This window comes from Diaphorina citri, unplaced genomic scaffold (genome assembly GCF_000475195.1).
Source record: "Diaphorina citri unplaced genomic scaffold, Diaci psyllid genome assembly version 1.1 scaffold1395, whole genome shotgun sequence".
Taxonomy (NCBI): Eukaryota; Metazoa; Arthropoda; class Insecta; order Hemiptera; family Psyllidae; genus Diaphorina; species Diaphorina citri.
Window position 1 is genome coordinate 18,712 of NW_007378821.1, and position 15,737 is coordinate 34,448.

Genomic DNA, 15,737 nt, shown 5'->3' on the forward strand with positions numbered 1-15,737 from the left:
CAGGGTGTTGTAAGCAATTTTGAGTGACACATTCTCTCCTCCCTCCATAGACTCTGTTATAGGAAGATTAGGAAGTATCAGGAGAGAATTCTATTACCCAATTTCCCTTTCAAATTTTCCTACCGTCTATACATTTCCCCTATTTATGGTCCCTCTTGCATTGAAATCCATGACATATTGCAAGGTAATTAATTGTCCCTGTTTAGGGAGGGAATTTTGCATTCCTGTCATAACTCAATGCCTATTGAGTATTTCATAATTTATCCGTACGGATAGGTCTATTTCTGAATTGATCTTGAAAAATGGCAGCATTGGCACATCCACCAAAAATGAAAATGTACTTATGTTGGATTCTACATTCTGTTTTCTTTTTGTCTTCTTCTTCATTTTTACTTTCCTTATCCTATAGGAAGGAAAGTAATGTAATCGGGTCAAATTTTCGATGGTCAGATTTTAGTCTATTTCTTGAGAATAACAATTGAGGCTGTCAATTATATCTCTAGAGTTCTATTGAGGAACTTATTCTAAGCTGACAGTCGAAATAAAGCACTACTTTACAGAGCATGTGATTTATGTGTGGGCTGGGAATGAAATTGAATAGATCTAAAGTAGGTACGTATTGGTCTAGGTATGTACTATGAAGCCTATGAATCTAACTATACGTATCTATTGAAGATCTTCGAAAAATAAAAATATAAGATTAAACTCCTATCAAAGCAAAATACCTAGCTATAAGATCCATACAAAGGAAATTTTCTGTCTCTTTTTGTTTCGGGCTGACAAGCATTAAGGTTCATACATTATAGATTACAATAATCAAAAAAGGTACCTAGGCACCTAGATAAATACATCAGTAAGTTTAAGTTTATCTTGTTCCAAGTAAAAAATGGGAACCTTTCCAAATTCCAAAATTTCACCATTTCACCATTCGAAAACGCGAAGAAAATTTCTCCCCAAAGCGCAAAATTTTCATCCCGCGCGGAAAAGATATGTTGGAGAGGAAAATGAGGGAAAAAAGCTCCGTGGGAGTTTAGGAGGAGGAAATTGGGAAGCTCCAGAGATTCAAAAGGGGGAGGAGGCAACTTTGTCTGCCATTGGGTGAAAAAAAGAGAGCTCAGATTTTGCTGAAATTTGAAAAGGAAAGGTACTTCCTTGAGCTGATGAGAAAATATAATGCTTTTTATTTTATTTATTGTTATTTGTTTTATTCTCCTTTTTTATTGTCTTCTATGAAATAATATTAGTCAGAATCATAAAATTCATTCTATGATCATAAAATGGGGAAAATAAGTAGGGTAAGTGTACCATTTTTTCGCCCACCTAAAAAACGTACCATTTATTGGCCCACCTGTACCATACGCCACATAAGTCTGAACTAGGTAGTTTTGAAAAGTTGGCTTATGTGAATGTAAATTTAGGTTAGGTTAGGTTAGGTTAGGTTAGGTTTGGACGTTCGTCTTGTAAGAGCTAAGTCACAGGTTTGATTCCCGTCCGAGGCAAACTTTGTCCTAAACAGATTAGGTTTGTACTGGGATCTTTTCCCCCTGCCCTCTTTCTCTCTCTCTCTCTCTCGTAGGTATTGGTAAACATAATAATAAATAATTGGAAAGGCGTTATCTATTGAAAGTAGAAAATACCTTTTAACTATTTTTTGACTTGGCGGAGTTTGGAGCACCACCCCACTTCTCAATAAAAACATATTAGGAGCTGTTGTAGAAATAAGGATGGTTGCACGTCTTCCGGCGCAGACATAAAAGATTCAGGCAAACATTCCCAGAAAAACATACATTACTGTTATGTACACTGCCCCCTCTCTCTCTCTCGTAGGTATTGGTAAACATAATAATAAATAATTGGAAAGGCGTTATTTATTGAAAGTAGAAAATACCTTTCAACTATTTTTTTGACTTGGCGGAGTTTGGAGCACCACCCCACTTCTCAATAAAAACATACCTACCTATTAGGAGCTGTTGTTGAAATAAGGATGGTTGCACGTCTTCCGGCGCAGACATAAAAGATTCAGGCAAACATTCCCAGAAAAACATACATTACTGTTATGTACATTATACATAGTAAAAATTATACATAACATTACATACATTCCCAGCCATACAAAACATACATTACATATAACATGCATTTCCAGGCATATACGTATACAAAACGTGCATTACAGTTAGATTATTTTCTCCCAGTACGAGTACAAGCATGTGTTACCACCTTCCTGTAACTCCCCCTTATGAAAAAGACATAAAAGCTGGTACGTTCCGTTTGATTTATATGTCTTCATTTCAACTTGTTACGTCGTTCGTTTTGTATTACAAGATATAAGGTGAGTCTCCCTTCCCCAGCCTGATTTCTTTGTATTTACTTCTAACTTGTTATGACTTTCTTTGGGAAGAAGAAGAAGAAGAAGAAGAAGAAGAAGAAGAAGAGCACGTTAAAGTTCTGAAATGCAATTCGTGAAGAATGAGGAGGAGGAAGAGGAGGAGGAATATTAAAAATTGTACATAACATTACATACATTCCTACTATTTCCTAGCCATATAAAACATACATTACATATAATCATATAACATGCATTTCCAGGCATACAAAACGTGCATTACAGTTAGATTATTTTCTCCCAGTACGAGTACAAGCATGTGTTACCACCTTCCTGTAACTCCCCCTTATGAAAAAGACATAAAAGCTGGTACGTTCCATTTGATTTATGTCTTCATTTCAACTTGTTACGTCGTTCGTTTTGTATTACAAGATATAAGGTGAGTCTCCCCTCCCCAGCCTGATTTCTTTGTATTTACTTCTAACTTGTTATGACTTTCTTTTGGAAAAAGAAGAAGAAGAGCACGTTAAAGTTCTGAAATGCAATTCGTGAAGAATGAGGAGGAGGAAGAGGAGGAGGAGAAGGAGAAGAGAGAGAAGATGAAAGAGACGAAAAAGAAGAAGAAGAAGCAGGAGGAGGAGGAGAAGAAGAAGAAGAAGAAGAAGAAAATGGGAAGAAATAAGCCATGGAATCATACAATGCACTTTCCTTCATTCCATACTCCAAAATAATTCTGCCTTTTTGGACTTTGTCAAATTGGTTGGATTTAAACAAAATTACATACACTTGCATATTCTCGAAACTTTAGCTAAGTCTTTCCTTCGGACGGAAATCGAACCATCAACCTCTCTACCACAACAGGTCTTACCTGTGGTTGCACTGTTGACAGGCGAAACACTCCAGATGGTAGACATTGTTACGGACTCCTCCTTATAAAAAAGACATAAAAGCTGGTACGTTCTGTTTGATTTATGTCTTCATTTCAACTTGTTACGTCGTTCGTTTTGTATTACAAGATATAAGGTGAGTCTCTCCTCCCCAGCCTGATTTCTTTGTATTTACTTCTAACTTGTTATGACTTTCTTTTGGAAGAAGAAGAAGAAGAGCACGTTAAAGTTCTGAGATGCAATTCGTGAAGAATGAGGAGGAGGAAGAGGAGGAGGAGAAGGAGAAGAGAGAGAAGATGAAGGAGACAAAAAAGAAGAAGAAGCAAGAGCCGGAGGAGAAGAAGAAGAAGAAAGCCATATAATTATGGAACCATACAATGCACTTTCCTTCATTCCATACTCCAAAGTAATTCTGCCTTTTTGGACTTTGTCAAATTCGTTGGATTTAAACAAAATCACATACTTGCATAATTATTCTCGAAACTTTAGCTGAGTCTTTCCTTCGGACGGGAATCGAACCATCAACCTCTCTACCAAAACAGGTCTTACCTGTGGTTGCACTGTTGACAGGCGAAACACTGAAGAAGAAGAAAATGGGAAGAAAGCCATGGAATCATACAATGAACTTTCCTTCATTCCATACTCCAAAGTATATAATTCTGCCTTTTTGGACTTTGTCAAATTGGTTGGATTTAAACAAAATTACATACCTACTTGCATATTCTCGAAACTTTAGCTGAGTCTTTCCTTCGGACGGGAATCGAACCAACAACCTCTCTACCAAAACAGGTCTTACCTGTGGTTGCACTGTTGACAGGCGAAACACTCCAGATGGTAGACATTGTTACGGGCTCTCATGACCATTTCAAAAGCGGGGATAACTTTGGAACAAGCTGCGCAGTACCCGGTGCTGCCAAATAACCTGAAACCAGAAGAGAGAAATCTGGAATTAACGAGCGCTCCACCCCGCCAAGTCAAAATAGTTTGACAAAGCTACTAAGAGATATTATACACCATAGAGAAAGTAGGGGTTTTCAGGTATTAAAATAAATTATGGCCGGTGTTACAAGCATCAGAGATTTTTTTTTAAGAGGTTTGACAGAGGGAACTGTAACTGCTATGGTCTTATCGTCCCGAAATCGAAGAGAGAAGGAAGACAGGATAGGAGAAATCCAGCCGTTCCGAGAACGAACATTATCCCATCAGGGTAAAATCCGCCCCGGGCGTGAATCGAACCCGCGGCCTAGCGCTTACAAGGCAGACGCACTACCAACTACGCTAACTAGGCTGGCGAGCATCAGATATTAAACTCGGTTCAAAATTAATTAACTAGGCTGGCGAGCATCAGATATTAAACTCGGCTCAAAATTAACTAACTCTTAAATTAAGCAATATAATTGGCTGAAATCGTTTGATTATTAACCAAATCACTCCAATCAGATTGCCATATAAGTTGGTATACACTAGGTTACTGGGGAATATAATCCCTGGCTTTATTTTCGATTTCGTTATCAAGGGATTGGATTACCTAAAACAATATAATAATCAAGTGTATAGGTAGGTTTAGACGAAGCGAGTCTACTCGCGCATTTACCTCGCTTCCGCTCCCTCGCGTCGTGTAGATGGGTAAAATCCCCCGAGTCAGATTCAGATCTACAGAAGTGACCAAATTCAGATACATATAAAGGGAATTTTCAGTCCTTTACTTACAGAAGTCATAACATGTAGGTACATACCTACTTCGGAAAGCAACTCAATTTGGTCTCATATGAAATGAAATCATCGAAGATTCCAAACATATTGAAGATAATGTAGGTAGCCAGCTACTTTATTTTGATAGTTTATGTTGAGGATTCTGCGGTGTAATATAATGTGTGTTCTGAGAGGACATAAAAGTCATCTGAAATGTGAAAGAGGGAAGGGTAGATTTGGGATAGCGCTTCCCAAACGGGGTGCAACGGGATAACCACCACACGTTGAAAAAAGGACCGAAATTAATTCCTAAAATCGGAAAGTAGTGAGACCAAAAAGGTTAGCAATGGGAATCTAACCCTCTAGATACTTTCCCTTACTTCTCCCTCCTCTGGAATTCTGGATACTGGGGTCTAGGAGGTCCCTTATTCCTCCTTTAGATACTTACTCTGACGTCACATATAGGTACTTACACAATTTGAATTTGCACATAGCTAAGTTGTACACTACCTACTTCTTTCGAAGGTAAGATATAGGTAGATACCTCTTTCATACGCTCTTCTGCCTAACTAACTTCGGCAAATGTCGAAACTTTTCCCTGCGATTTTGATGTTTTCGTATAAAATTTTCCTCCCTTCTTCTCTAGATACTTTCCCTCCCTCCCACCTCTATTAGATACTTTCCCTCCCACCTCTAGATACTTTACCTCCCTATACCCCTCTAGATACTCCCCTCCCTTCTTCTCTAGATACTTTCCCTCCCTTCTCCCTCCTCTGGAATTCTGGATACTGGGGTCTAGGAGGTCCCTTATTCCTCCTTTAGATAGGTTCCAGGAGGTGAAGGAAGGGGAGAGCTTTTGATAAATAGGAGGGACGAAAAGCGAGAACTCCCCTGTTTTGATAAAATAGAAATAATGATGATGGTGATTTTAATAATAATGATTATCATCGTAGAAAAAGGGTGACGATCCTAATACCCAATGATCGTTGTTCATTCATCTACCTACAAGAACTTATTGTGGACTCAGACAATTTTGAGGACAATACCTACTGTATAACGGAATTTGAATGGTGAAGGAGGGCGGAGGGCAATAGGGGAATTTCGGGGACTCCAGGGTGTTGTAAGCAATTTTGACTGACACATTCTATCCGCCCTCCATAGACTCTGTTATAGGAAGATTAGGAAGTATCAGGAGGGAATTCTATTACCGAATATCAATGGCCATATTTTCCTACCGTCCACACTTCCCCTATTGGTCCCTATTGCATTGAAATCCATGACATATTGCACGGTAATTAATTGTCCCCGTTTAGGGAGGGAATTTTGCATTTCTGTCTCTGTTTAGGGAGGGAATTTTGCATTCCTGTCATAACTCAATACTTATTGAGCACTTCATAATTTATCCGTATATACGGATAGGTCTAATTCTTGAGAAGAACAATTGAAGCTGTCAATTATATCTCTTGAGTTCTATTGAGGAACTTATTCTAAGCTGACAGTCGAAATAAAGCACTACTTACAGAGTATGTGATTTATGTGTGGGCTGGGAATGAAATTGAATAGATCTAAAGTAGGTACGTATTGGTCTAGGTATGTATTATGAAGCCTATGAATCTAACTATACGTAGGTATCTATTGAAGATCTTTGAAAAATAAAAATATAAGATTAAACACATATCAAAGCAAAATACCTAGCTATAAGATCCATACAAAGGAAATTTTCTATCTCTTTTTGTTTCGGGCGGACAAGCATTAAGGTTCATATACATTATAGATTACAATAATCAAAAAAGGTACCTACCTAGGTACCTACATAAAATACATCTGTAAGTTCATCTTGTTCCAAGTAAAAAAAATTGGACCGATTGCAATACTTTCTCATTACCTTGTATAGGTTCCCTATCCCTATACACGTTAAGGTACGAGTACCTAATAGAAAGTAAAATGGGAACCTTTCCAAATTCCAAAATTTCACCATTCGAAAACGCGAAGAAAATTTCTCCCCAAAGCGCAAAATTTTCATCCCGCGCGGAAAAGATGTGTTGGAAAATGGGGAAAAAAAGCTCCGTGGGAGTTTAGGAGGAGGAAATTGGGAAGCTCCAGAGATTCAAAAGGGGGAGGAGGCAACTTTGTCTGCCATTGGGTGAAAAAAAGAGAGCTCAGATTTCGCTGAAATTTGAAAAGGAAAGGTACTTCCTTGAGCTGATGAGAAAATTTAATGCTTTTTATTTTATTTATTGTTATTTGTTTTATTCTCCTTTTTTTATTGTCTTCTATGAAATAATTTTAGTCAGAATCATAAAATTCATTCTATGATCATAAAATGGGGAAAATAAGTAAATTGGAGGATTAAGTATAAATCCTCATAGGACATAGGAACTCCCAAATAAAATGGGGAAAATGAGTATAAATTACTCGTGGTTAGATGTGTAAAAAAAAATGGAAATTGAGACAAAAAAATCTGTCTGTGTGTCTGTGGTTGCGAAGGACAGACAGGTGTGTTAGACACACATCATTTTGAGTAGACTCTCAAAGGCTGAGTGTAACTTCACATGGTTCTCTCCACATCAGCATTTTGGTATTGTTCATCAAGTATTCCAAGTAGATACTTTAAATAGGTAGGTGCATACTGCATACGTAAACGAGAACTCTTTCCAAATCTAGACATTGTGCATTGGTACATAAGTTGGAACTCTGAGTGTAACTTCACATGGTTCTCTCCACATCAGTATTTTGGTATTGTTCATCAAATATTCCAAGTAGATACCTACTTTAAATAGGTAGGTGCATACTGCATACGTAAACGAGAACTCTTTCCAAATCTAGACATTGTGCATTGGTACATAAGTTGGAACTCCACACACAAAAAGCCCGCTCTGAGACTTAAGTGTAGGGGCAACAGCCCTAAAGGATGGGTTAAGCTTATACGAATCTACAAAGGTTGATATTTGAGGGGCAGTATTACAGACCTTTTATTTTAATGGCAAAAAGAGAAGTTATGTATCTAGGTTAGACATAGTATTATGTTAATCATCAGTCCTGTAACAATACACCTTCGTCATGTAATATCTGCTTTGTTTCATCACGTTTTTGGGTAAACAAAAATATTTTTATTAAAATTTTCCACTTTTTTTTTTCAAGTTGCTTTTTTCCACTAAAATTCTGAACCGTTCGTCCCAATAGAATGAACGGAGAATTTTCATCCACAGGATGATCGGAAAGTGACAAAACCTTTTCCAAGGAATCATAATGGAGGAGTTGCAATTGGGAAAATATTATTAATAAAAGCTCGATTCCTACGTAAAAAGTTTTGAAAAATCCAAATCTGAGGTCAAAACTCTGAAAAAGTAACTTTAAAAGGTCGAAAATTTAATTTTTAATTGCCGTTCTAATAAAAAAGTTCGAAGAGTTGTGACGTCAGATTTCACGTCAAAATGCGCAGAAACGCTTGCGCACAAACAAAGGAAGCGGGAGTCATGAATCACGACGTCATCGCCTACGGGAGCGTATGCCGTGACATCAAACTTTACGATTTACCGGTATTTTGTAAATTCGATTTATCTCGGTATCTAGAAGTCGTAGAAGAAAAAGAAAAATTCTGTTGGTCCTCATTTTTCCTGCTCTATGACTTTGAAACATCCCCACAGGATGATCGAAAAGTGACAGAACCTTTTCCAAGGAATCATAATTCATGTATTGGAAATTGGAATATATTTGTCTTTTGCAAAGGAGGAAGCAATTTTCATTTGCTAAAAAATATTTCTTCTTGTTCTTTTTGTCTTCTTTTTTGTAAGATAAACAAAAACTTTACCTAAGAAAATTGTGCCTACTACGTAAACAACAACAATGTGCCTGCGGATTGTGGATTTTTAAACAAATATTTTTGTTGTCAAACTTACTACATAGTACATAGATACTTACTTAATTTTAAAAGAAACTGTTATCTTATCTAGGTAGGTAATTATAATTAATTAATTAATTACCTTAGGCCTTTTCTTTTACTAGTTTCTGTAGTTGTAGATTTTTCTGTAAGCTCTAGGCTGCGGGTTCGATTCCGCGCCGGGTTTTATCCTGAACGGATGATGTTCGTTCTCGGAACGGCTGGCTTTCTCCTATCCTGTCTTCCTTCTCTCTTCGATTTCGGGTCGATAAAACCTTATCAGTTAGAGTTCCCTCCATCAAACTTTTTTTTTAAACAAACATTTTCGGGAATATCAGGAATAGGTAGAGGCAGTTTGGTCGATAGCCGAAATGTTTTCCTTACCTCAAATAGTCCCGCTTGCACAGGATCAAATTGGCTTTCGTATACAGGGTGCTCCCAACCTCGCCGAGTCTACAATCACAGCAGCCACACTTCAGACAATCCTCGTGCCAATACATATCGAGCGCTTTGAGGAGGAACCGGTCGGTGATATGTTTGCCACACCCTGCACATTCCTGAGGGCCCTGGGCGTTATTTGGTACGGCTTTCGTCTGTTGGGCACCCTGTTGGGTCTTGACGTCCATCGACATCCGATTTACTGTAACACAAGAAAAAATAAATAATGAAATTCGATTTACTGTAATAGAAGAAAAATAGAGAATAAAAATAGTAATATGATTATAATAGAAATGGCAAATACCACAATTTTGGATCAAGCACTCAATGGTCTCTGTCGAAATGGGAAACCTGGAAAGCAGGAAAAAATTGCCGGTCCCTTGGATTCCCAATCAGACAGGTTCGACTGGATTTGTTAAGCCGTGGTCCACACATACATAGTAAAGTTGATCAATGGTCGATCGACGAGGTGAATCTAGATGTTGTCGAGGCAGTGTCGACATCGATCGACGGCCATCGACTCGAATTAGCTGTAAGCGTAAGCTCCTCTCCCTCCACACTCTAGCTATGCTGACGAGGGAGGTCGAAATGTCTACACATTGGTATTACAATTGTGCTAACCAGGTCTATAACCTTTTTCCTCTCCTAGTGACCTCATAAAAAGGACACTAAAACACACATTACCACAGTTAGGCACCAAAATATAAATATTCATGCTAAAAAATAACTCCTTTTCTTTTTATCACTCCCCCAAAATTTTCCGCGACATTCCCGGAAAGAAATAACCGGCAATATGTAAAGCGACCAGACAATTAAAACGGGATTTGGCGAGGATTGTTTTGCGGTAGAAACTTCACCACTTTTAAATACCCAGGATTCTTGTTCACTTAATATTGCTTTGAATATATTAGGGCTAGAAAGTCGTTTAAAAAGATAAAAACCTTTTGCAGCCGTTTTTGCCTGTGGGTTTTTGTCAGGGGTGTGGAGAATAATGTTTGTAATGGGAGGAGATATAAGTACTCGTACATATGTACATGACATGATGGGATTTCCTTATTTGAAACTTGAAGGACCACCTTATCACATTCAAAGTTGAACGAGAACTGTATTCCGTGACCTTAAAGATCATAAGTACCTAATAAGTTATTAAAATAGTAGGTACCTATAAGCTGATATCCCTGGATATCACAGTATTAATATTAAGAGCGTCCTTCACTAATTTCGTTATTTCTATGAATAATCTTCCCTTATACCAGTTATACACTCTAGTAATACCACCGCTCAAGATCCCTATTTTGGGAGTCCCTGAAATTAACAAAATATACCCACAATAATACCTAGCTAAAGTGAGTATTATTGTGATAATGATAACATAGCTAATCCTGGCAATTTATTTTACTTAAAAACTTAAAATAATTTGCGTTGATTACACTCACAAAATTTTGAATAAAACAATGCTTTGTTGCTCAATAGTGCAATGATATTCAGTAAAATTTACCTACTTACTAGATTTTAGTGACTGCGGCAGCACATACCTACAAGTGGTAATAAAATGGGACTACGAAATCTAACACAATACATTTTCAATTTTTCATGCATTTTTTAGGCACCTGACCCCAGAACGAATACCTGCCTTCGAAAATTGACTTTCTATTCAGACTTCAACAAATAAGGACAATTCAGAACTTAATAAGTCCCTTTATTTCATACAGGCCCATATGAGAAGAAGAAAAAGAAGAAGGATATGATGAAGGAGAAGAAGATTTGGAAAAACTGTGCACTTCTTGAAATATTCATGTTAAAAATTCGACATGTTTGGTTCTCGTAGCAAGACAAAGACAAGCTGGTATATCTCCAACGGTAGGGACATGTGGTAGGAATGAATTCAAAACTTACTGCAGCTGTACAAGTTGCAGACTATTCATTGGGAGACAAAGGTTTGACGACTGACTCCACAGTGATCGAAACCAAATATCTGAACCCTGTTTTAGGCATGCTACCTATACACGGAAATTCAATATTTGGATAATATGTCTGCAGTAAGTAGGTACCTACCTAATATCTTACACATTAGGATTAGGAGTGATCCGCGCACCTACAAAAGAGTAACAGTATCTAACACCTACCCTCTTCAAATTAGTTCTGAATTTTCTCCTAAAAAAAAGCTTTAATTTAGGTACCTATATTTTGCCCTGCTTACAACTATTAGTACACCCGCACAGCCCCTCACCTAAACTCACCCCTGGGTTTGAAGAGGTATAAAGGAAAGTAAATAAAGGCAAGCATGTTTCTGTTCCTCTGATAAAATAAAACCCACATCCCAATGTATAATGTGTACCAAAGTGTTTAAACTTAATCACAGGATGCCGGAAAAGTCACGAACCGTTCGTCCCAATAGAATGAACGGAGAATTTTCATCCACAGGATGATCCCTCTTCAAATTAGTTCTGAATTTTCTCCTAAAAAAAAGCTTTAATTTAGGTACCTATATTTTGCCCTGCTTACAACTATTAGTACACCCGCACAGCCCCTCACCTAAACTCACCCCTGGGTTTGAAGAGGTATAAAGGAAAGTAAATAAAGGCAAGCATGTTTCTGTTCCTCTGATAAAATAAAACCCACATCCCAATGTATAATGTGTACCAAAGTGTTTAAACTTAATCACAGGATGCCGGAAAAGTCACGAACCGTTCGTCCCAATAGAATGAACGGAGAATTTTCATCCACAGGATGATCGAAAAGTGACAAAACCTTTTCCAAGGAATCGTAATTCATGTAATGGAAATTGGAATATGTTTGTCTTTTGCATAGGAGGAAGCAATTTTCATTTGCTAAAAAATATTTCTTGTTCTTTTTGTCTTCTTTTTTGTAAGATAAACAAAAACTTTACCTAAGAAAATTGTGCCTACTACGTAAACAACAACAATGTGCAGAACGGTAAGAGCTAGAGACTTGATATTTGGTATGTACATATCTTTCAAATGTGACAAGGATGCGACACGAAACTTTTGGTTAAAATAGGTGCTGCTGTTGGCGGTATTTTGACCGCTTTTTGGCGAGTTTCGACCGTTTTTTTGGCGGTTTTCAGCTATATCGACTAAACGGTTAGAGATATTGTAAATGTTACAACAGAACACCCAAATAAGCACCATTCAATAAGATAAGGAAAGTAGTGTGATGTTCACACCAGATTTTTATTTTTTAACTGATGGCATGGCATGGTTGAAGTTCTGGCACTCGGTACCCTAAGTTATTGACAATTTTGTGTCAGGACAAATAGGTATTTCAGACAATTTTGAGGACAATTCCTACTGTATAACGGAATTTGAATAGTGAAGGAGGGCGGAGGGCAATAAGGGGATTTCGGGGGACCCCAGGGTGTTGTAGGCAATTTTGACTGACACATTCTCTCCTCCCTACATAGACCCTGTTATAGGAAAATTAGGAAGTATCAGGAGGGAATTCTATTACCGAATTTCAATGGCCATATTTTTCCTACCGTCCAGCCGTCCACACTTCCCCTATTGGTCCCTCTTGCATTGAAACCCATGACATATTGTACCGTAATTAATTGTCCCTGTTTAGGGAGGGAATTTTGAATTCCTGTCTCTGTTTAGGGAGGGAATTTTGCATTACTGTCTCTGTTTAGGGAGGGAATTTTGCATTCCTGTCATAACTCAATGCCTATTGAGTATTTCATAATTTATCCGTACGGATAGGTCTATTTCTTGAGAATAACAATTGAGGCTGTCAATTATATCTCTTGAGTTCTATTCTACTTATTCTTATTCTTCTACATACAGAGTATGTGATTTATGTGTGGGCTGGGAATGAAATCGAATAGATCTAAAGTAGGTACGTATTGGTCTAGGTATGTATTATGAAGCCTATGAATCTAGGTATCTATTGAAGATCTTTGAAAAATAAAAATATAAGATTAAACACATATCAAAGCAAAGTACCTAGCTATAAGATGCATACAAAGGAAATTTTCTGTCTCTTTTTGTTTCGGGCTGACAAGCATTAAGGTTCATACATTATAGATTACAATAATCAAAAAAGGTCAGACCTATTGAAAAAGACCCACTTATAACGGCGAGTCTCAATTGCCTCGAAACTTCACAAAGGCTACATAAATCTTCATTTACAACCTTTTTTTTCTACGGGAAAAATTGAGTAGGAATTGAGAAGAGAAAGAAAAAAGGCTTCTGATTTTTCTTATCTCTTCCCACAAAAGGCAGAATGAAACAAAACTCGGTATTGTGTATTCAGGCACTTGTATTTTTGTTATAGGCTAATGCAAACAAAAGAAATGCTCAAGAAAATACCTCAATACTTTGCAGCTTTCTTCTTTTCTGTGTTAAGTCTAATCAAAAAAGGTACCTAGGCACCTAGATAAATACATCAGTAAGTTTAAGTTTATCTTGTTCCAAGTAAAAAATGGGAACCTTTCCAAATTCCAAAATTTCACCATTTCACCATTCGAAAACGCGAAGAAAATTTCTCCCCAAAGCGCAAAATTTTCATCCCGCGCGGAAAAGATATGTTGGAGAGGAAAATGAGGGAAAAAAGCTCCGTGGGAGTTTAGGAGGAGGAAATTGGGAAGCTCCAGAGATTCAAAAGGGGGAGGAGGCAACTTTGTCTGCCATTGGGTTCATAAGAATATTGGATGCTAGTAGGTATCTAAAATCTGTGAGAAGACTGATACAGAATTGAACCCAGGAGCTTTCATCATAGCAAATACGCTCTACCTCTGGGCGAACCGTGCCCTCATTTGGCATCAAGCTCTTCAATTGGGCAGGGACCTTTTTCTTTTCTGTTCGTGTAGGTAAATGAGAAATTGTGAAGATACCTATGCATCAAACAAACTATTCGAAACATGGTTGGTAAGGTAGACTTTGGAACACACAAGACTTTCCTCAAAGTATTGAAAGGATTTTTTTTATTGGCATGAAGAACTTAACTACGAGCCACATCATAAAGTCAGAAATGTTCTCCAAAATGGGGACTATTGTGAACCACCCAGGTTTCTGCTTTTCACTGATAGATTTAAGCCCATTGTTGGAAATATAATAAATGAAACTCACACACAACACATAAGAGCCAAAACAAATAGAATAAATCTTGCCGCCAATTAAAAGAAAAATGTTTCCGAGTAACACTTAACTTTCGAGTATGGGTTTACAATAAGTTGAGCTTTCATTCAGGCTCGTTTTTAAAGAAAAAGACCTGTAACCTGTTCTAGAAAAATATTGAATAGCTAATAAAAGTTATAAATGTAAAAGTTGTTATTATGGCGAATACTGCAGGTGTACAAGTTGCAGACTATTCATTGGGAGACAAAGGCATGCTACCTATACACGGAAATTCAATATTTGGATAATATGTCTGCTGTAAGTAGGTACCTACCTACCTAATATCTTACACATTAGGATTAGGAGTGATCCGCGCACCTACAAAAGAGTAACAGTATCTAATACCTACCCTCTTCAAAGAAGTTATAAATGTAAAAGTTGTTATTATTATGGCAAATACTACAGGTGTACAAGTTGCAGACTATTCATTGGGAGACAAAGGTTTGACGACTGACTCCACAGTGATCGAAACCAAATATATGAACCCTGTTTTAGGCATGCTACCTATACACGGAAATTCAATATTTGGATAATATGTCTGCCGTAAGTATGTAGTTACCTACCTAAAATCTTACACATTAGGATTAGGAGTGATCCGCGCACCTACAAAAGAGTGACAGTATCTAATACCTACCCTCTTCAAATTAGTTCTGAATTTTCTCCTAAAAAAAAAAAAAAAACTTTAATTTATGTACCTATATTTTGCCCTGCTTACAACTAGAGAGGGGAGGGGAAGATAGGCTAGTTCAAGAGGTGGAGAAGAAGGAGGAGAGTTAGAGGGGAATTGGGACAATGAGAAGAGTACACGGGAGGAGGGGAAGTAAGAGGGAAAAAAGAGAAAGGGGAGGAGAAATATAGACCAGTAGAGTTTAGAAGGGGGATGCATTGCCAAACAAGAGAGGGGGAGGAGAATACAATAGAATAATTAGAGGAGCGGAGGAGAAAGAGAAGAATTAGGGGAAAGGAGGAGAAGAAGAATGAGGGAAGGATAGGGGAAGAGGAATTAGAGGGAGGGGAAATAGGCCAGAAGTTTAGGAGGGGGAATGAGTTTCGGTAAACATCATACATGAGCATTTTGTTGAATTAGAGTCAATAAAGAGATAAGAGGAGAGAAAGGAGGGGAGAGAGAGAAAGAGAGAGAGAGAGAGAGAGAGAGAGAAAGAGAAAGAGAGAGAGAAAAAAAGAGAGAGAGATAGATAGAGAGAGGGATTGAAATAGGGGTAAGGAAGGGAGGGAGAGAGGAATAGAGAGTTCCGCAGGGAGGTTAAATATTGTAAATTCAATATTGCGAAATATTACTGCAAAATACCTATCTAATTAATACGAACAATAACTCCCTGGATATCATTCTGTTACAGGGTGAACCAGTAAGTGACGAT

At 37.6% G+C, this 15,737-nt stretch overlaps 1 protein-coding gene across 1 annotated transcript in view; it reads right to left on the reverse strand.

Moving 5' to 3' along the window:
* Positions 1-4,005: 4,005 nt before the first annotated feature.
* Positions 4,006-15,737, reverse strand: part of LOC103515670 (rhombotin-1-like) — a 51,719-nt gene continuing 39,987 nt past the window's right edge. The window contains exons 3-4 of the mRNA XM_008480606.2: positions 9,170-9,425; positions 4,006-4,135 (exon numbers count right to left, since the gene is read on the reverse strand). Coding sequence (XP_008478828.1) covers positions 4,006-4,135; positions 9,170-9,425 — 386 coding nt within the window. The remainder of the gene's footprint in view (positions 4,136-9,169; positions 9,426-15,737) is intronic.